At 45.3% G+C, this 20,250-nt stretch overlaps 2 protein-coding genes across 5 annotated transcripts in view; one reads left to right on the top strand and one right to left on the bottom strand.

The window, feature by feature from the left end:
• Positions 1 to 795: 795 nt before the first annotated feature.
• On the bottom strand, positions 796 to 15,040 carry PGGHG (protein-glucosylgalactosylhydroxylysine glucosidase). Of its 4 annotated transcripts, none has more exons than XM_083603471.1 (14): positions 14,896 to 15,039; positions 12,604 to 12,869; positions 11,744 to 11,954; positions 10,677 to 11,112; positions 9,647 to 9,766; positions 9,001 to 9,132; positions 8,519 to 8,630; positions 7,575 to 7,647; positions 6,328 to 6,464; positions 4,692 to 4,825; positions 4,451 to 4,546; positions 4,248 to 4,345; positions 2,450 to 2,664; positions 796 to 1,953 (listed from the first exon to the last, which is right to left on the bottom strand). In XM_083603471.1, the coding sequence occupies exons 2-14, from the start codon at positions 12,848 to 12,850 to the stop codon at positions 1,895 to 1,897; spliced, it is 2,070 nt and encodes a 689-aa protein (XP_083459597.1). In that variant the 5' UTR covers positions 12,851 to 12,869; positions 14,896 to 15,039; the 3' UTR covers positions 796 to 1,894. The 4 variants fall into 4 exon arrangements, with proteins under 4 accessions (XP_083459597.1, XP_083459598.1, XP_083459599.1 ...); XM_083603472.1 differs by having other exon boundaries at positions 14,795 to 14,932; XM_083603473.1 differs by lacking the exon at positions 14,896 to 15,039 and adding an exon at positions 14,260 to 14,275.
• A 3,186-nt stretch (positions 15,041 to 18,226) lies between these two features.
• The window catches only part of LOC310749611 (uncharacterized protein), a 44,185-nt gene continuing 42,161 nt past the window's right edge, over positions 18,227 to 20,250 (top strand). The window contains exon 1 of the mRNA XM_083586877.1: positions 18,227 to 18,881. The gene's annotated coding sequence lies outside the window, so the exon portion shown is untranslated. The remainder of the gene's footprint in view (positions 18,882 to 20,250) is intronic.

The following is a 20,250-nucleotide window of genomic DNA, read 5'->3' as shown; positions in this document are numbered from 1 at the left end:
CCAACTCCTGTTCATGCAATGTTTCTACAACCGCCAAGCAACTCTCAGACAGTATTCTACTATTTGGAAGGAATGAATGGTTTTCTTCATCCTGGTGAAAGATTGCAGCGAGCAACCGTGTTGACCCTGAAATTCAGATTCCCTTCCTCTGCCTTCTGACATTGTCAGGACATAGCCCAAACATCAGGTTGAGGAAGGTCTGTGTAGCTGGTGGAGGAACAGGATGTGGAAAATAAGCTCTCACAGCATATGCAAAAAGAGACTTCTCTTAACTGCTGGCTAACCAAACGGTGAAAATGCTCTGGAAGGCATGTAAATGCCTTTTTGGTAGTCAAGATAACCCTGGGGCTAATTGGTGCAAGCTGTAAAATGAGATCATATGTGCTTATCTGCTTGCTTTGAAGCCTTAGTTTTGATTTAGCGAGTTGGGAGAGGGGAGGCTGTTATTCATGGTAGGTCAGTTATTCCCTTACCTGAGAGATGGATGAGAACTGGAAGGAGGCTTCTAAACCGAGTTAATTGGACTGTTGCTGCCAGCGTATGCAGCTTGCTTTTTGTATAAGTAACGCTTAGCATATTAGCCTCTCAAAGACAAGATGTGGCAAATGCTTGCTGTTTCGGCATCCATCCCAAGTCTGTAAAGGTAGCAAGGTCTTCTGCACTGCCTTGCAAGTTTCCATCTGGGAAACCTGCTGAAGAACCTTTGGAACTGTCAGAGGAGGAGGTAGGAAGAAATCCTTGAAAATGCCAGCGTCGAGGGGTTCAGTTCTGGTCTGAAGAAAGACTACTACTGACTTGCAGTTTTATTTATTTATTTCATAAAATGTATATACCACTTGACTGTCAAAAAATTCTAAAAGTGGTTTACACTCCCCCATATATAGGGGGAAATTGTGTACACTTGAAAACGCGGGCAGCATTAAGATAAATTCAACAGTGTAAATAAGTTTTGATAGATGTAATAATGGAATACTGAATGGTTTAGTTTATGTAAAATATGCAGGGATTTATGTTATGCAAGGACGCGGGTGGCGCTGTGGGTTAAACCACAAAGCCTAGGACTTGCCGATCAGAAGGTCGGCGGTTTGAATCCTCGCAACGGGGTGAGCTCCCGTTGCTTGGTCCCTGCTCCTGCCAACCTAGCAGTTCGAAAGCACATCAAAGTGCAAGTAGATAAATAGGTACCGCTCCGGCGGGAAGGTAAACGGCGTTTCCATGCGCTGCTCTGGTTCGCCAGAAGCAGCTTAGTCATGCTGGCCACATGACCCGGAAGCTGTACGCCAGCTCCCTCGGCCAATAAAGCGAGATGAGCACCGCAACCCCAGAGACGGTCACGACTGAACCTAATGGTCAGGGGTCCCTTTATGTTATGCAAAATGAACCATGAAAAGAGAAGGAGGGACGTCATTGATACATTTTAGAATATTCATTTAAACAACCTTAAAGTAAAACAGAAAATTTAATAAAAATTATGGGGGGGGGGAATAAGTGGTTTACACTCCCTCCTCCCCTCCCCCAATGCTAATCACAATGTACAATAATCAAATTAACAGGAAAGTTTTTGGGATTTCTTCAGACTAGCTGCTCGCCCCTCCCTCCACAAAAAAGAATGAAAAATAAGCTCTTTTCCTTTTCTCTCCATTGCAGAACCTTTCTGTCCGGGAAGGAAGCTACATCTCTAAGGTAGTCAGTGGTGGTGGGTATTTCAGCTCCCACTTCAGCAGGTTGGTTATATACACAATGAATGCAGTCAAGAACTCAAGATTCAGGCTCTTCAGTATTGCTGCATGCTAACATGAACCACAAAGCCTCTAAGATACTACTGGCTGCCTGCTACGCTTGCAAAGGCCTGGTAGTTTTTTCATACTTCTCATAGAATCAAAACAAGCTGGCTTTAAATTGTCTCAACCTTCTGGATCCAGCCTGCGGCTGCAGGGAAGGAGATACTCTGTCCTGAAATAGAACAGAAAGCACACAAGCTGTAAAGGTGGCCATCCAAACAAACAACTCTTCTAGTATCATCATCTTTTTAGCCTTTTATATAGATGCTGCAGAGGATCAACAGGTCTCCTGAGGTAACAAATTATTCCACCTATATTTAGCTTGTCTTAGGGCGTAAATATTTAGGGAAGTGGATCCAACAGGTTGGTTGCAGCTTGGACAGGAGGCATTTCTTAAAACCACTACCACCACCAAGGTGGTGAAACCTTTCCTCGCCATCTTTGCTATATACCAAGGGTGGTGTTCAACTAGGTTTTCCTCAGAGTAGGCCCACTGAAACAAAGGAACATGACTACACCAGGCCCATTAATTTCAATGGGTCTACTGTAGTTCAGTACCAACCCAAGAATATACCTTAATTTGTTAAAACATTCAGCTAAGTGGGAGGGGATCTCCCTGTCAGCAACAGGAAACCTTGATAATACAGCTATAGGAGATGATGCTGTACCTTCATTTAAGGGAAGATGCTCGCCCGTTCCTGCCAGCACAGCCTCCAGACCAGGTGGCTGTAGGACAGAGGAGGCCTGTGTCACTCGGATGGTGACATCTTCTTTGGTAAGGGTGAAATCCAGCTTGCTTCCTAAGTAGCACACGCCGGAGATCTTAAGTTTCTTTATGTCATCTGGACAGATGGGGTCAAACTTCAGGTGCTTCTTGGTGATCCTAAAGGAAGTAGAGGAAGACTTCCTGTTGGAAAGTCAAGAAGGCACCCTACTTCTTTTCCCTCTCACTTTCCACACCCCACATTCACAATGGGCTGGACAGCTTAGTATGGTTCCTGCCAGTTGTCCGGGCTGGCAGAGATCAGAAGCAGCCATCAAAGATGGACTGTGGCAATTAGAACCCACCTGGGAACTATCTGACGGTGCCCCAGCAAAGCTACCACAGAGATTAAATCCCCCCCCACGTCTCCTTCTGTTGATTTTGCTTCTATAAATATTAATCTTCATTTTGACAACTGCCTTCTACCTTTTTAATACCAGCATTCTAACTGTGACAAATCAATATAAGTAGAAATCTATATATACTTTATCAACACAATGCTGATTATGCAAAAGCACTGAGGCTCCCAGGCATAGCTGAAGGCACCTGAGAACAGACCAAGAAACACCCTTAGGAGGGCATTTTCCCACTTCCTCTCAAAACCGGACCTGATTTGAGTACTTCAGCCATTTCCTGTTCTTCCTTAACTTAGAGGCAGCTTCGTGGTTATTTTTATCTGAGTGCTGAGAAGCTCTATTCCACTTCAGTATTGACTCAAACTTTGTTAGGACAAGCTTTGTGGCTGCAACTAAGTTTCCCACACATGTTGATTGCAAATAAACCATCTCACTAGGAAAAAACAAAAAACAGAGCAAGAACGCCTCTGCTATTCCTCCCACCTCAGGCCAGCCAAACTTAAATCACACTAGTCCAGAGATAAAAGCCCTTCCTTCTAATAACATCTATCCACTGGAACTGTTTGCTTGTGTTGCCCTGAAATTTGGGTGATGCACCCACAACACTTTCCTCAGTATGAAGATCAGATTGGGGACAAATCAGGAGGAAACTGGATTACTTCAATCTCGGAGCCAGGGGGTGTACAGGCTTTACCGGGGCAGGCCAGAGAGTGACTCGCCACAGACCAATCCGGCAAGAGTAACCATTTAAAACCAGTCCCCCCATCCCTATTTGAAGCTCTTTGTCAAGTTGCAATCAGTCCCCAGTCATCCAGCAGGGTGGCAGGGACAAGGAGGGATGGGGATTCATCTTTCCTGACTCCAACAAGTCATTACAGAGACAACAGGTGGAACCTGCAGCTCACATGTGATTCAGTTTCCTGATGTAGTGGGCACCTTTTTGATAGGAGCTGCCACCCTTTTTATTCCAATGGACTTCAGGATCATGTACATTCAGCAGCATAGCTAGCTGCTTGGGTGGCATGCATGGGGGGTGGGGCAAGGCACGCCAGAGTCCCACTGGCTGAGCCCCATTCCCCTCTGGCGCCCTGCAAGCCCACGTTGCTTTTTTGAGCAGCGCAGAGCCTGCCGGGAGTCTGCCCATCGCCTCCCCCTCAGCTGTAGCGCAGCTGTGTGGGAGGTGGCAGGCAGCGTGGAACCTGCAGGCGCCCGAGCCACTGCGTCACTCCCATGGGAGACGTGTGGCTTGGGCGCAGTTAAGTGCCACCCACCACGGTATCCCCTTCTCCCCCCGTCCCCTAGCTATGCCTCTGTGCACATGAAAATTATTGTTAATACAGCTTGTACCTGAATCCAGTGTATCCATAAACGATAGCCTGCAGAAATCCACTCATCCCTGTAAGGAAGTTCACAGCTCCTGATCCATCAGGGTTCTCCACCCAGATCTGAGAGAGTCAGAGAAAAATATTTTTTTCAAGGATGTTGTGTGGAAAGGGTACCTACAGGGATCAAATTTTAAGAAGGGGGTGGGAAGGTTTGACCTGCCTGACCTTGAATGGCTCAGTGATGTTGCTGAAACATTTGCTCAGCTGCTGTTGGGCTCTTCTGGTCTCCTTCAGCTCCAACCAGCCAATAGCAAACATGCTCTGATGGAGAAAAGGAACCAATGTCATTACCAGTGAGGGCCACCACAGCCTCATTCAGATAAATTCATTTCAGCAGCAAACCCATGGAAGACCTCGCACTGAAACCGTTTGAGGTTTCCATCCTTTTCAAGACAAGGTTTTTTACCCAGGTCATGGCTGGCCCCTGAGGGTCAGTCACTGGCTCATACATCTCTAGGTCATTCCTTCTGACTTCTGGGTCCATGGGATGCATGACAGGGAATCCAAGCAGGACAACATCAGCCTGTTTCACTTGCTCACCTGAGGAAAAAACAAGAGGCAAGATAGACATGTGACCCCGGCCCACGTGCCTTATGGCGAATTGTACCAGAAACGGAGTTGCCAGGCTACCTTGGGTGACAATTATCCTGTAATTTTCCTGTTAACAAGGAGATATGATGAACAGCAGGCAAAAATTCTGCACTTGCAGCTCTCCCACAATGCATTTGCACTGGCTGTGCAGCAATTAAAAGGGCCTAGGAGCCCTGCCAGCGACCTTTTTCTGGGAGCCCTAGGAGACAGCTAGCTGGTATTTTTTAGTCATCACCCTACAAAGGTGAGATCATGGTACAGTGATTATGCGAGAAAGCCATTCTTCAGCAATACATTCTCTATGAGACAATAAGTGGCTCATCATTAGCTTGATATTGCTTTATATAATAACAGCTTTTCAACTTAAGAATATTAGCTGGCCTGAGATGCCACTGTGGGCAAAATGCCCCAATGCAGCTCCCCCTCACATATCCCGGACCCTACCTGTGCTGCCAGTCCCGTTGATGCAACTGTACCCTTACCTGCGGCTGCACCTGTGCTGCTGCCATGATGCAGTGGTGAGGGCGGCGCAGCGGGCACAACAGCTAGGACAACAGTGCGGGAAGCCCCAATGGGGCTGGCTGTGGTGCCATGATGTCGTTTGGATCCATCACTTGGGGCAAATGGCTTCACCTTGCCTCATAAACCAGTTGCACTCAGGGGGCAAGACAAGTGCCTTCAAGGTGGGGAAACTGGATTTGGAGGATGTGTGAGGGAGGATGCATGTTCTCCAAGATGAATTCTCTTACCCCCACCCCTTGTGTTACTTGAAACTGCTGAGTGTGTGTATGTGTGTTCGTGCAGACTAACAGACTCCTCAGGGAGGAAACTGGACTTCAAGACGTGCCTTCCAAGGTCAATTCCCTTCCTTCCCTCTCATCTTTCAAATTGTGGAAAGACTCAGGAGGCGGTGTGTCTCCTCTGAATGCAGGAAACTCCACTTCTGCTGCCAAATGTAATATCAACTTTGGCAGCAGAGGGTTTATGCTTCTCTGCTGTTCCCTGCTGTCAGTGTTCTGTGGTGGCATGAGGGAAGTGTGCATGGAGCACAAGAGACTGCAGTGCCAGAGCCATGCAAAGGTCCCAGGTTCGATCCCTGGCAAACCCAGGCAGGGCTGGGAGGGACTCCTGCCTCAAACCGTGAAGAGACAGTGCTGGTCACGATATAGAATACTGAGCTAGGTATAAAAAAAAAAGCTTCCTGTGTTCCCTGCCTCAGACTCTGCTACTCTGAGGTTTTGTGGGGCGCTAGGGTCTAAATACACTGGGGGCTCTCTCTGGTATGTGGGAAATCACTCCTATCCTCTGCCCATTTTGGTGCCCCACACTTTTGCACACAGAAACCCATTTTACTAGCAAGGCAAGTGACACTGATGTGAAGACTTTGACCTGCACAACTGTTATAAAGGGTTAGGGCCCACCACACACTCCCTTGCCATGAACCGACTCACCTGGGCAGTACCCATCATACTCTGGGTGGTAATTCCTGCTTTTATCAAAAGGCACTTTAATTTTCTTCCGAACTTTCTCCCACTCTTCAGGGATTGGAATATGCAACTGAGACCCCAAGTCAACTGCAAAATTCAAGCTGGAAAGCAGCAAAGAAAAGAAAGGTTAAAAAAAAAAAGCTTTACAAAAAAAGTGAAGAAGGAAAGAAGGAGTTGGGCTAACAGGGCAAGGCTGAGAGTTACAAAGTGGGAAGCTTTAAGGTGCTTCTGGACTGCTGCAATTTTTGTGTGGGATTCAGTCACTTAGTGGCAAATTCATGTTGCACAATTAAAGATGACTTGGAGGTCTTGCACAACAAGCCCACTTCCTCCCCCAAACTGAAATTGTGGCAGAAAGGAAAGTTATGGGGAAACATATTGGAAAGTGTGGGGGTAATGGCGCTTGATACTAGGTCTTGTAAACTCCCCACAAACTAATCTGATTGAACGTTCAATGAATAGCCCATGTCATCTGAGCTCCCTACAAGCTTTCCGCAAACAAATCAGGATGAGTGTGGAAGCAACCTCCATGTTTTAAAAGGCATCAATCAAGCTGTCAAAACCTAGAGTAAAGGGACCATGAAGGAAAATGGTGGCGGGTCAAACAGGAAATGTAAATGGTCAGACTAGCTCACATATCACGCCATGGCTGAGCACTACTGTTCAGGCTCTGTGAGAGGAGACTGTGGCCGGCTGGTTTGCTGCTGTGCCACACTGAGCTAACCCATAGTTAAGCTTTTTTAATGGAACATGGAGCCAAGTTGTTCGACTTTTTCCTGCAGCTAAACTAATCATTTAGAGCTGAACTGTCCTTTAGGCAACAATCAGTATTGGAGGTAGGAATCAGTACTGATGGTTAATTCTGTAAAGAGATTTTGTTTTGTGTTGTTTGGTCTAATTTGAAGATCTTGCTGAGTTATTAATTTATTATAACGATTATTTCATTGTTGTTTTATCCCCTGCATCTTCTTTTATTCTGCTGCTACCTTATGCAGTGAATTTTATGGCCTTTCATAATTTTATGGTCAAGCAGCCTGCTATTTGGAAGAAAGGTGGTACAAACCTTTTGAAAAGAACTTTTAATTAATCAGTTAATTGATGGATTCCTTTGCCTGTATCCATCACCCAAGCATGAAGAAGAAGAAGAAGAAGAAGAAGAGAGACCGGAAGAGCACAGAGAGAAAATGTCATCAATTCGGCAAGTCCCTTACCTCCTCTGGGCAATGACATTGGTATAAACAGAGTTATCTACACCACGGTGATATTCATCAGGGGGCAGGACACCTAGAAGAAGGCAGAACATGGAAGCACTTCCTGGATTTTCTGAAAATTCAGAATGAGCCCAAGTCTAGAAAAGTCAGAGTCCAGGAGCCAAATAAATGTTGCAGGTTAAGTCTATTGTGCATATACTTGCCTATTTTGCACTTTTTGCATATATCTGCTGTTAGGTATGGGATGCGGCAAGGAGTCATGCAGATAACTAAGCCCCACTTAATCAGCACTGGAACACAGCAAGCTGCTTTATATTGAATCAGATGGTGGCTCCAGCTGGCTCTATATTGTCTGCTCTACAACGGCTGGGAATGACTCTCCAAGGTTTCAGAAGCAAAGGTCTCTCCTTGCCCTACCTGGAAATGCTGGGGATTGGAGCTGGGACCTTCTGCATGCCATGCAGGGGCTCTACCCCTGAGCTATAGCCCTTCCCTTCTATAGCTCCTCTGAGATTTTAGCAGTCACTGCAAACATAGTTCCAAGCGCCTAGAGATGTGCCTTCCTGGTCGAAACTCCTGCGCAAGCACATTCACTGCATTTTGGACACAGGCGGACAAACTGTTTCGTCCCAGCATTGAGTTGGTGATGGTGGTGGGGAACCTGTTCTTCCAGTTTGCACATGTGAAGAAGGGCAGGGCTGAGGGCTGACAGGTTGGTCCTTGTGACATACACAGAGCCATCTCTCCTGCTTCCCCAGAATTGTGCCTGGTTTCCCCTCAGAGGATTAAGGAAAGAGGCCAGAAAACCAAACGCAAATCACTTTGCACCTGAATGAGAAGTGTAATAGTAGCAGATTGCAGGCAGCTCAAGAGGCAGCACAGGAAATGCAAAAGTTGGTGTATGTCTCTTTGGTGAAGGAGGAGTCCCCCTTGCACATATTTACCAGGGATGTGATAGCTCTGGTCTTCTGGGTTCCACACCACCCGGCTGCACCAATACTGAGCCACAGCATGGACCACCTCCCAGCCTCCTGCCTGATGGAAGAGCTCCAGGTCCTAGAACAAGAGGGGAAAGAGGGGCTCAGAGGGCCACTGAGCTCCACATTTCCATCCTAGAACAGGATAACATCAGCTGGGTAGCTCAGTTGGTTAGCGCTTGGTGCTGATAATGCCAAGGTTGCAGGTTCGATCCCCATAAAGGCCAGCTGCATATTCCTGCATTGCAGGGGGTTGATCCCTTCCACCTCTATGATTCTGTGATCATGGTTCAGGGGGAATGAGAGGTAAATATCAGAAGATGCATTAATTGGAAAGATGAATACGACACTGTCTTCAGAGATGAAGCTCTCTCAATTTCAAAAGCAGGTCCCAAGGCTAGAGTTTGATTCATTTACCGACAATGCCATACAATATGCCCAACACTTACCTGAGTGAAGTAGTAATACTGCTCAAATGCCAGCAAAACATCTCCATTGATGTGGATTTCCTCGTTTCCATAAACCTCCTCAGGGCAGACCTCTCGGCCTGTTGCTGCACTCTCCCAGGGGAACTTCGCACCCTGCCACAATCAAATCGAGTAACACTCAAAAGAGATGATAATTCAAATGGTGATTCGCTGTGGGCGATTTCTGTGGGCAATTTCAAACTCAGGACAACCTTGCACTTTAGCTGCTGTTGAAAGTCATGCGTACTAGACACTGTTTGTGACTCGCTTTGTATAATCCATTTGAAACAAATCAGAATGGTCCCATCTGCACTATACATTTAAATCAGAATCGTACCACAGTCATGGCTTCTCCCAAAGAGCCCTGGGAACTTTAGCAAAGAGCTACAATTCCCAGAGTGGTTTACTAATCATTCCTCTTCCCATGGGAACAAAACGCCATACCCAGGATTATTTTCTGACTAGCTGCATTGTGCAGTGTAGATGGGAAGCAGTGGGATATTAACAAATATGATGAGTGGAAAAAATAAGAGTGCATGCACCCTCATGGGTCAATCTCTCTCTCTTTTTAGACCTGAGCAATCCCTTTGTCAAGTAAGGTCCCCATTCTGTTCCTATTGCTCCTTACCTTGTATCCTTCCTCCTGTGCATTGCACAGAGCTCCTCCTAGCGTTCGAATCCGGTATTTCAGGATAGCAGAAGCTGCTTCCGGATAGAAAAGCAAGATGTTTGGGTACATCCAGGTATCCTGAGTTTAACGACAACATCACACATTATTATTAGATGGAGAAGCTCATAATCCTTCTAGCTCACCACCACTAACCTGGTCATAAAATCTGTATGTTGATTCTTCCTGAAGCTTTTAATGATGTAGGATAGTGGTAGCCCACATAAGATGCTCTCTTACAATGTCTAGAGAGCCACAGGTTCCTTACCACTGGATTAGGGGATAGTGCCCATGTCTGACTTTTTAGAGAGGTATATGCTACAGATTTTCCCTTCCATGGCTTAAAAAAAAATACATGTTAGTTCAGTGGGGTGTATACAAGATAGTGTTCAAGAGCTAAAAACAGGTAACCTCTGGGATTTGTGAAAGGCTGACACCTACATACGTTTTAATACAGGCCAATCTTTTTACTCGAAGTCTATGTCCTTTTTCTTTGGTTTTCTTGAAGGGTTACCTCTAGTCTAGGAACCCCTTTAAATTTCTCCAACCTATTGTTCCAGTTTCATTATCTGGCATCTTTAGTTTAAAAGATCTCAGTCTTCAGGACTGGAAAAATCTCTCTCTGCCTAATATCTTGGAGACACTGGGTTAGACAAGACTTATAGTCCGACTCAGTTTCCTTGATTTTGAACAAGTCTTTCATGATCACTCACCACAAACTGTGTATATAACAAGACAATACTTCATTCTGGAGCTAGTTACACAAAACTTAAATAATATAGCACACAGAGAGAAAATCCTGCGGAATTCATGCCACCTCCTGTTCTTTATCTCTCAAAATTATATACTCTGGAAAGCCAATATTTGCCCAAGCAACCAAAGAATAAGCTCAGGGGCTATGTCTTCCCTACTGGCATCTCCTGATTTCTGCACTTCATCACCTCTGTACAGAGATGGGAAACTGGAGACACAGTAGTGCCTTTTGGATCACCTGGTCCCAGAAGACATGGCCCCAGTAATCTTCACCTGAGGTCCCATTAGAAAGGCCTCCAGGGCTAATTCCGGAGAATGGGAAGTCAGAAGAACCCAGGGGAGGAATGGCACTCAGCAGGTAATAGAGGCATCCATAAACAGCCTGGCTCAGTGAAAGAGGTCCCTCAACTTCCACACAGCATCCTTTCCAGAGGGCTGTCCACGCCTGGACGTGAGACACATATAATGAATGAGAGGCAATCAGTGACATTCCTTCACTAAAGCTCCTTTTCACGTCCTCTTCACTCTCTGCCACGGCTGTGAGGAACTCCCAGGTCTTTTCCTTCTCCTCCTCAGGGAGGGTCACTGCTTGTAGCACTGGGGTCCAGATCATGTGTACAGTAGGCTGAGGGCCACTCTCCACCTCAGGGACCAAAGTCTTTCCATAGATGTAGCTAGAGGAGAGAGGGAGAGAAAAGCTGCAGGAAGGAAGACCTTATGGTTCTTTCATCAGATCAGAGAATCACACAAGGAATTCAAGCCCCATCTCTAACTCTACCGTTAATCCTACCACTGGTTTCCTAGCTCCCATCCACATCCTGCGCAAAATCTTTGTCCTCCTTACTTTTCAAACTCTCCGTATCTTTGCCCTACCTCCAAGGCAGATATTTTGGACTACAACTCTTTTGGACTACAACTCTCATCCTAAGAACATAAAAATATATCAAGATATACATGGTAGATTTTCTCCCCCATTAATCTACCAACATCTTCTGAATGGGGCTGCCATTGTTCCTTGGGCTTGCCTGTATTCAAACACAGGGACATAAGAAGTTGCCTTCAGGAACGCAGGTCCTTGTTCCATCTAGTTTGGCATTGTTTCAGGCAGAAGTCTTTCCAAGGACTCCCTGGAGATGCCAGAGACTGAACCTGGACCTTCTGCATGCAAAGTATGTGCTCTACCACTGAGCTATGGCCTCTCCTCCAAACCACAGGAAGTACTCGGTTCTTTCTGCCGCTGTCTTTAAATCTCAGGGGAAGGAGGACAACACAAATCTGACCAAATCTTCTCATGATGATACTCACTGAGCTCCCTGGAAATCTGCCCCTCTGTGCAAGTCCAGGTCTGGACTCTCAGGTGTGAATTGGGTCTGTAGATTCACAATAATGGGTTCGCCTTCAAGCATTGACCTCTGGATGGTTACGCTGAAGGCCAGAAGGTGAACAAGGGATTGGTGGGCATAGATCCTGTGAGTGGCTGTATAACCTGGAGCCTGGATTGTGTGGATATAGGTCCCTGCAGGAAAAAGGAAAGAAAATGATCCATGTGAATTCAGATTCTTACACTTTTGTTTACGTTCAAAAGAAAGCCTAACAACACAAATTTCACACAAGGTCTGTCTGGTTCAAAGTTCACTTTTGGGACAAGAACATCTAAACACAATCTACAACACTAAAATGATATACTTGGACAAATAATGAGGTTTAAAAAACCTTCGTTTTGTTATTTACTGAAATAAGAATTATATCAGGCACCCTATGGAATTGAAAAAATTGTCTAGTAGCACAAGAAGACAGAAAAACCTCCAGATCTTAAACATGTTGTACTGGAAAAATTGATTACATTTGAATCCTAAGTTTCCTCTGGAGTGGTATATTTTGGACTGCATTTAAGCTTTATTTCAAAACTGGCTGATAGACTACAACTAGCTTCCAAAAACTTAGTGAAATTTGTGCTAAGTGGGAATTTGAATCCAGGACATCCTGAGCCCAATACCAGCACACTCTATTCAGTGTTCACCTTTGTCTCTTTAAAAGTAAGAGCTTCCTTTTAAAACAATGCCCATGCTCAGTGCAAGCTAAATAACGTAGCCCCATCATTGTGGCATTGCTGCATTTGCAATGAAAAGCAAGAAAGGAAGGGCAACAACACGGTTGACACTTACCTGTCCTGGTGTCCAATGAGAAAGTCTCGGTCAGGCTGTCCTCAGCAGCCACACTCATTTTGACATTAATAGGGCTGGGAACATCAGCACGATGACAGTCCCCGACTGCTCCATTATACACCCCGTTTACATGCAAGATGTCCCTGTAGACACGAGTGCCCAGGTAGGCGTTGGTCACCGTGGCAAGGAGACGGGGGTCAGAGGGCAAAGTGCCAGAGGTGAACACAGCAGGATCTTCCTCTGCCATGGCAACATACCACAGGCAGCTGAAAACAATGTGATGGCATACAGTGAATATTTCACCAGATGAGAAATGTTATGCACGTAATCACAATACTCAGCACTAAGGCACGCAAAATGAAATGTAAGCTCGGAGCTGGACAGAGGTGTGAAAAATGTTCTTATAAGGAAGTGGAAACATTGTGTTGCTGTACTTAGGCTGACCAGGCAGAGTGGGGGACAGGGATTGTCTCAGATAATAATTTTGAAAACTGGAACTCTTCTCATCCCTTTAGGACAAGATGGACCTGCTCAAATTCTCTCTTCTATGCAGTTTTAACAGAGAGAGGAATCCTGGCCTCTTTGGCATCTGGCTGGCCACTGAAGGAGGGAACTTTCTCAGAGAACAATGCCCTGCGACTCCAGTCTCAGTCTCCCACTCAGCCACAGGAAGCTTGGTCGTGCCCAAGGACTTGAATGTCCTTCCTCCTTTAACTGGCAAGATTCTCTCTTACAAAGATGAAACCAAAAGGAGAGGACTTATCTTTCCCTCACTTTCCATAGGTCAGAAAAAAAGGTTCCTGCTCATGCATATATGAAAATTTTCAAATACTAGATGCTAATGCAAAAACCTGTTTTTAAGAGTCATAGTTGTGACAAGATATGTTCCATTGCAGCAGTCTGACCATGTAAGAACTCGGGCATCTGCAGGATTTTTTCCAGGAGAGATGCAGCAAAGTACAAAATGTACATAGATACATAACTAGTGCCAAAGGACAGGTCTATCATTTCTGGTAGATCTGGTGACTGAGTGGTGGTGAGGCCTGGGGACCACGTCTACTAAGCTGAGTAGTAACTGCCTTTGAGGAACTAATATACCATAGTTCTCCCATTCTGTTAATTTTTTGATGGGCAGATTTACTGATCATTGCAGACTTGCTGTTTTGACAATATTTTTCCACCACAACTGAAATGCTTCAGTTTTTCCCCCGGCTCCCTTTGCCCTGCACACCCTTAATTCATTGCACTGCTGCTCCAAGTAACACCACAGTCCCCTCGCATTTCCCCCTTTAAAAACAGAAGAAAACGTGGGAAGAGTACACTGCAGGGCTGCCACTCCCTACTGCAGCGCCCAGCAAAATGGGTATATCATTAGTCTGCTTCGTAAGGCTAGTGTACTCTGTTCTCTCAGCAATATTATCTTTGTTATTACAGGGTGAGTCCTTTAAAAGAGGCCCTGTGGATACAGAGTACACATGTTCCATGGAGCCTCTTTTAAAAGACTCACCCTGTATTAGCATGGCAATTTTACAAGAAGAAAATCACATGTATGGAAAATAAGCCCAGAATACGAAAGCTCAATCACAGCTACAATCTACGGTATTTCTGACTTTCCCCCATGGAACAGCAATCACTCCCCTGTCCAGAAACACTCACTCCAAAAGGTCAGCGAGCGCATGGGGGTGGGGGGCGCTCAAAAAATTAACCAGGAAGTTTCTACTCCACCTTTCTTTTGGTTAATTGGCTAGCTCCGATTTCTCATTGTTACGACTTCATTCATTGGCTACACACAGTGAAAGGCGGGAGCAAGGTTAGTTTCTTAAAAAAAAACACCTCCCATCTCAAATGTCACAAGGTTTGCTGCGATTATTATTGAAAAGCTGCTTCCCCTCTCTCCACTGCCATGCTGGCAGTTTGGGGAAACTCCGCTTCTCTCACTCAACAGGTATAATAACAACACTTTCCTGGCGATTTTCCTGCAAAAAAGCTCCCTCTGCTCGTCCGCGCTGAGGATCGAGCAAAACACGCACACGCGACATAGACATTTAACCACCTTAATGTAGGTGTTAAGCAATCCCATAAATGTCTACTCAGAAGTAAGTGCCATTGAGTCAGATCGGGCTGACTAGTCCCAGGTAAGTGCAAGCACACTTGCCTTGGAGTAAGCCCCACTTGGATCAATGGCACTTACCGCGCTAAAAGACGTGGTGAACTGGAGGCCAGTTCATACTACAGTACAGGCAAAGAGGGAACGGATGAGTTGCCTCGGGAAAACAGTGGTTTGGGTCTTGCCTTGAATCAGGTCGCTGAGATCCGGACAGTCCTCCGGGTTGCTGCTGGAGGTGGAGCCGCCGGAGGACGACGGGGGCGGGGAGATCGCAGAAGAGGGATCCTGGAAGCCCAGGAGGGAGGAGAAGGAAATACGTTTAACTTTTAAAAAAGCAATAACAACTTCCAGCCGGAGATAATTAACTTCGCGTGTGTCCTATAATATCGTAATCTGAGCAAGGGAAACAAGTAGGGTACACAGATTGCGTCGAAAAAGATTTAATTATCTGGTTAATCACTTTTTCGCACGGAGAGGAAATTTCCTGCTTGGCGTCCTGAGAGTCAGTCAGCAAAGAGATCAAGGGAGAAGCTCAACAAACAATAAAGAGCGAAAAAACACAGCAAAAGGCAAGGAAACCAGGAGTTCCAGAGCAGGGAAATTCCCGTGTAATAAAAGATTCATTTCCTTCACACCTGGGGCTGCCTACACACTATACATTTGAAGCACATCCTTCCGGATCCTGGGAACTGTAGTTTACTACTCCCATATATTGTATGTATTGTACATTGTACCCAGCACCCACAACAAACTACAGTTCACATGGCTTTTTGGTGTGTGAGATTTAAGGGGGGGGGGAGGAACCTGGGTCTTTCTGGATGAATCTTCTGGTACCACCAAGATCTACCTTGGGATCTGCTGCCCCTGTGGATCCCGCCACCTGAGGCAGTTGCCTCACCTTGCGATATGAGTGGGCCGGCCCTGGCACCATAATACAAGTTTTTGTGGCGGGTAGGTGGACTAGAGTCCACATTATGCTTTAGTAAACATGTTAGTGAATAAGTTACCACAGGACTCTTGGTTGTTTGTACTGCAGTGGGTCTGGGAAATGGGTGGAAAAGGGACAAAAAGAGGGAAAAAAACTCTTTTCGTTTTGAAAATGAATGTCCTTCTTTTGTGCCTGCAGCACACTATTTGCCTCCAGGAAGGCAAGTCCAGCAAACATCTTGTCTATTCTGTCTGGTAGATCAGTTTCTGTGGTGCCTCTAGTGATGCGATGCCAATTTTTAGGGGTCTCTCTTCCTGGACTATTTTTAAAACCATAGGCTTGGAAAATGTTTAAGGGCAATGAAATACACAGTAAGCCTGCAACTTATTCATCTTTAATTTGTACTCATTCCTCTTTACATGCTTGCCATTTTTTAAAAATAACAAAACAGAAATTTAAAAGGGGGCAGGCACCCAGGAAAAAAGACTTTGGCAATCCCGCTTGCCCTTGAACCCAATGTGTTTTTACGAAACACAATATTGGCTTTAGGTGTGATCCATGGAAAGTAACCACCAGAAAAGTTGAGGACATACTCCCAAAGCATAGTCGTTTTAAAGAAGAAAGTCCATATGCATTTGAAGATGACGTATGAAGTGTGTGCGCTGCGTGTATTTTCACTTTTTAAAAAAATAATCAAGGATTTATATTTTACAGAGCTTGTAGCAGTATGTTAGGAATTCAGTGGTAATGACTTTACTTTGTTACACCTTCTCTTTGCCCTTACTCTGAAGAAGTAAGAGCACAGTGGTCATTGGGCCCCACAAATAACTCAGAGATGCATTTTAAATAAAAGCACACATTCTACTCATGTAAAAACACACTGATTCCCGGACCGGATGTAGAAGGCAATTGGGCCGGATCTGGCCCCCGGACCTTAGGTTGCCTACCGCTGCTCTACACCATTCATAACCCGCCTCTATTATGCCCCTGGTTTCTTGCCTGTTTTCTAATCTAGAAAGCCCCAAATGTTGTAACCTTTCTTCATAGGAGTTGCTGAAGTCCCTTGATCATTTTGATAGACCATGCATGCTGTTAACCTTGCCTCTAAATGTGCTTGTCCCCCTCAAGTTGCGTCATTCTTAGCTCCATGCTATTGGTGGTTGGCATCTCTCATCTGTTCTTCCCACCTACCCATCACTATCTGAGATGGACCTGGGAATTAACCTGCTGAGAGAGTCAGGAATGAGGCTGCTGGCTGAGGGGGTGAAACACCCAGAGTGCAAGACACAGAAACTGGTGTAAGTGATGGGTTAGCATTCTATCTTCTGCGTTTGCTATTTCTGCTAGAATCATAAAATCCTGTGCCTGACCCAGTTATTCTGTCATTACAAAGAAAACAACGTCATCTTCTTTTACTTGGTTCCTGTATATTTATGTATCTTTTTCAATCATTGCTGCTAAAAATGTGGTTTGGACAAACAACTCGTACTCTAATAGCCCAATGGTCCCAGTGTGATGTTTCCAAACATATTTGCAGAAGAAAATATAACTATTCCAGATAAAAATCAAAGTATTGCTTCACTCTCTTTCTTCTGCTACATGCTGGCCAACACCCAACAAGAGAGCTGCCCGCCGGCTATTCTGTGTGTTTCTCTGAGCCAATACCTCTTTGTTAGCTGCATATGTAAACAGTAGTAAAACTCTTTTACAGCCAACTCATTACAGCTTCAAATTGTAATTTAGTTCTACCCTTGTATGAAAAAAACACCATGCTTAATGGAAAAATACAGAAGCTTTCTTTACAATGCAAACTAAAAATGCAGCAGTTTATTTACATTAAACATAACTTTAATACTGTATAATGCAAGGAATCCCAGAGGTGCTGCCACACTGAAAGCTCAACTTCTTTCAGATGTGGAGTGAACATCATATGGTCATTGCAGGAGTGCAAGGTCTGCACAGCAAAATGGTCAGGTAGGCGCATGTGGTGGGGAATCCCTAAGGTAAACTGGTCTCAAGCTCTTAAAGAGCTTTCTATAGAATAGTAAGACCTTGAACTTGGCAGCCAGTGCAGGTCTTTGAGCGGAGGTATGATTTGGTGGCAGGATCTCTCTCCTATCAGCAGTCATTCTACACTAACTACAGCTTCCAGGCAAGCTGCAAGGGAACCCCCCCCCCCGCAGTGCGTTGCGGTACTCTTAACCTTGAAGTACAGTATAGTGACTCTTCACCTAAAGGGAGCAGCCTAAAATGGGGCAGCTCAAAAAAGAGCTGAAACACTTGAGTTTCCTGACTTGGGAGTGTGTGTTTCAGTGAGAGGGGGCAATTCATGTTTGCAAATACCCAGTTCAGACAAAAAAATGCATGCAGCAACTGAGATCCTGCAAATCACAGTCCGTCTGTGAACAGCTCCTAGGGAGAGGCAACAATTATTATATATAGGACCTCAGGCTAAGTATCCCGGGTTTCTTTTTCTTTTTGCGGGTGGGTGGGTAGGTGGGTGGGCAAACTCCTGCCTCGCTGTGGGCAAGTTCAGGGAGGGCAGGCGAGTGTTTGGGCGAAGAGGGGCTCTGGATCTGGAGCGCAGCAACCTGCGAGGCAAGGCCGTTGCCTGCTGCGTCACCAGCGCTGTGCGTGCCTTTTGCGTTTATGGGAAAGTGACGCGCCTGACTCCTTAAAAGTCCAGAAAAAACACTGGCGGCACTGCGAGGAGAGATGGGCGCTGGAGCAGCGGGAAGCCGAGCGGTGAGATGCGCCCGAGTGGCCGCGCCTGCTTTTTCTGCCCTTCCCTCAGCTGGGCCTTTCCCCCGCTGTCGTCTGAACCGGCCTCGCGGCTCAGATCTCCCGAGTCTGGGCTCTTCCCTTCTCACGTCGCAGCCTGGAAAAAGGGGCGTGGGGTGGAGGCGAGAGGGGCCACGATTCTCACCCCTCCTCGATCTGAGGGGGAAGCTGCGATGTGCGAAAGGCACTCTGCGTGCTCTCAGAGACCTGTTGCGTCATTAGTGCATCACGTGATATCCCAGGGCAAGGTTTTTGTTGCTTTTCTGAGCATGTAGCGGGACGCAAGCTGTGCGGTTTGGAAAGATGAAGATGTGCGGCGTTAGACGCGCGTGTTTATTAAGCACTTAAATAATAGGCAGTGTCAGGGGCACAATGCGTTCAGTTGTCATGTTTAAACTGCCGAAGCCGTATTGAAACACCACTTTCTTTTGGGCGGGAATATCCTCTTTCATCTTCGGGCAGGTAACGCTTCATCACCTTCTTAACGCCCTGAAAGCGCCCTTCTTCTTGCACCTGTTGCTGAACTAAAGGAATATCCATAAAATAATCATCCTGTATAGCAGATAAGAACTACTGACTGACTACTGTGGAGAAACCACAACTGACACAAGGTGTAAGAAAGGTGCAAAGCAAGCTTTGTATCCTTTTGGGGTTATTTCTCTCTTTCATAATGTGTCTGAAGGGAAATTTGTGAGGTGGGGAAACCTGCTTCTAAAACCTATGCCAGGGCTCAGTTACAGTGTTGAAGAATACCTCCTGCTAATCTCCTTAAAAAATAAATAAATCCCCACATTTGTTTTAGTTATTGCTCTTAATTGATTTTTTTTTCTTTTACAAACATGCATTTTCTTTTTATTTCTGTTAATCTTCTTTGAATGTTTCAAAAAACTGAGGTGGGGGGAGTGGGATAAAATGGTTTTATAAAAACCAAATTGCCCCATGTTTAAGACGTGCTGGCTTGTTTACATGCTTGCTTTCTGTATGCAGGAGGAGAGTCAGCCAGTGTTTCTTTTCTTAGGAGTATTGCAGGGAAGACACTCTACACATCATGCTCAGGGCATGTTGATATAATAATTACTTTGTTTTAGCCATCATCTGAAATGTGTGTGTCATTAACACTGATGACTAAGAAAGATTTCAGAACCTGCTTTCCAATTTCCAGATAACAGGTTCCAGTTTATCACAATTAATTTAATTTAAATATTTACATCCTCTCTTTCTACCCAAGGCAGGTCTTCAAGGGGGATAACAACATGACTGAGTCACTGCAAATAATTCCACAACTAAAATAAGAACCAACCCACAATAGTCAGTCAAATCAAATAAATGCCACTGGAAGCCTAAGGAAAGAAGACATTTTAACTTGTTGTGCCCAAGCTTAGTAATACCAAAATGTTTTAAATTTGTCCAGTAATTGCTTTTATTTTGAGTAAGCGCTGCAGATTTGTTAGGCGCTGGTGAAATATGGTCAATCCTATTGGCATTGGTTAATAACATAATGGCCTTACTAATGGATATTTCTGTTCTAATGGAAGCTTCTCAGCAATCTTCAAGGCCTGATCCCTGCAGATGAAAATGAAGTAATCTAGAATTTTGTTAAGGGAACATGCTAGGTAATTTATTGGATTGTTCCATTGGGGATAGCCATGGGTGTAGCCAGGATTATTGTTTGGGGGGGCAGGCCTTTTGTTGGGGGCAGAATCTGAGTTTGCTATGTATTTTTACTGAATTTTATCATTTTAGCGGGGGCAGTTGCCCCTCCCTGCCCCTCTGGCTACGCCCATGGTGATAGTTCAGTTGGTTAGAGCATGGTACCGATAACACTAGGGTT

This window comes from Podarcis filfolensis, assembly GCF_964270895.1.
Source record: "Podarcis filfolensis genome assembly, chromosome: 1".
Lineage (NCBI taxonomy): Eukaryota > Metazoa > Chordata > Lepidosauria > Squamata > Lacertidae > Podarcis > Podarcis filfolensis.
Note: the sequence above shows the minus strand (reverse complement) of the source record. Positions and strands in the feature narration are given on the sequence as shown.

What these genes read in the sequence shown, in the direction of transcription:
- PGGHG (XM_083603471.1), bottom strand. Translation starts at nt 12,850, where the DNA reads ATGGCAGAGGAAGATCCTGCTGTGTTCACCTCTGGCACTTTGCCCTCT. An exon ending in GCAGATTTCCAGGGAGCTCA is followed by an intron (nt 11,113 to 11,743) that starts GTGAGTATCATC and finishes TCTCTCCTCTAG; the next exon opens with CTACATCTATGGAAAGACTT. An exon ending in AGGGGCCAGCCATGACCTGG is followed by an intron (nt 4,547 to 4,691) that starts GTAAAAAACCTT and finishes TTTCTCCATCAG; the next exon opens with AGCATGTTTGCTATTGGCTG.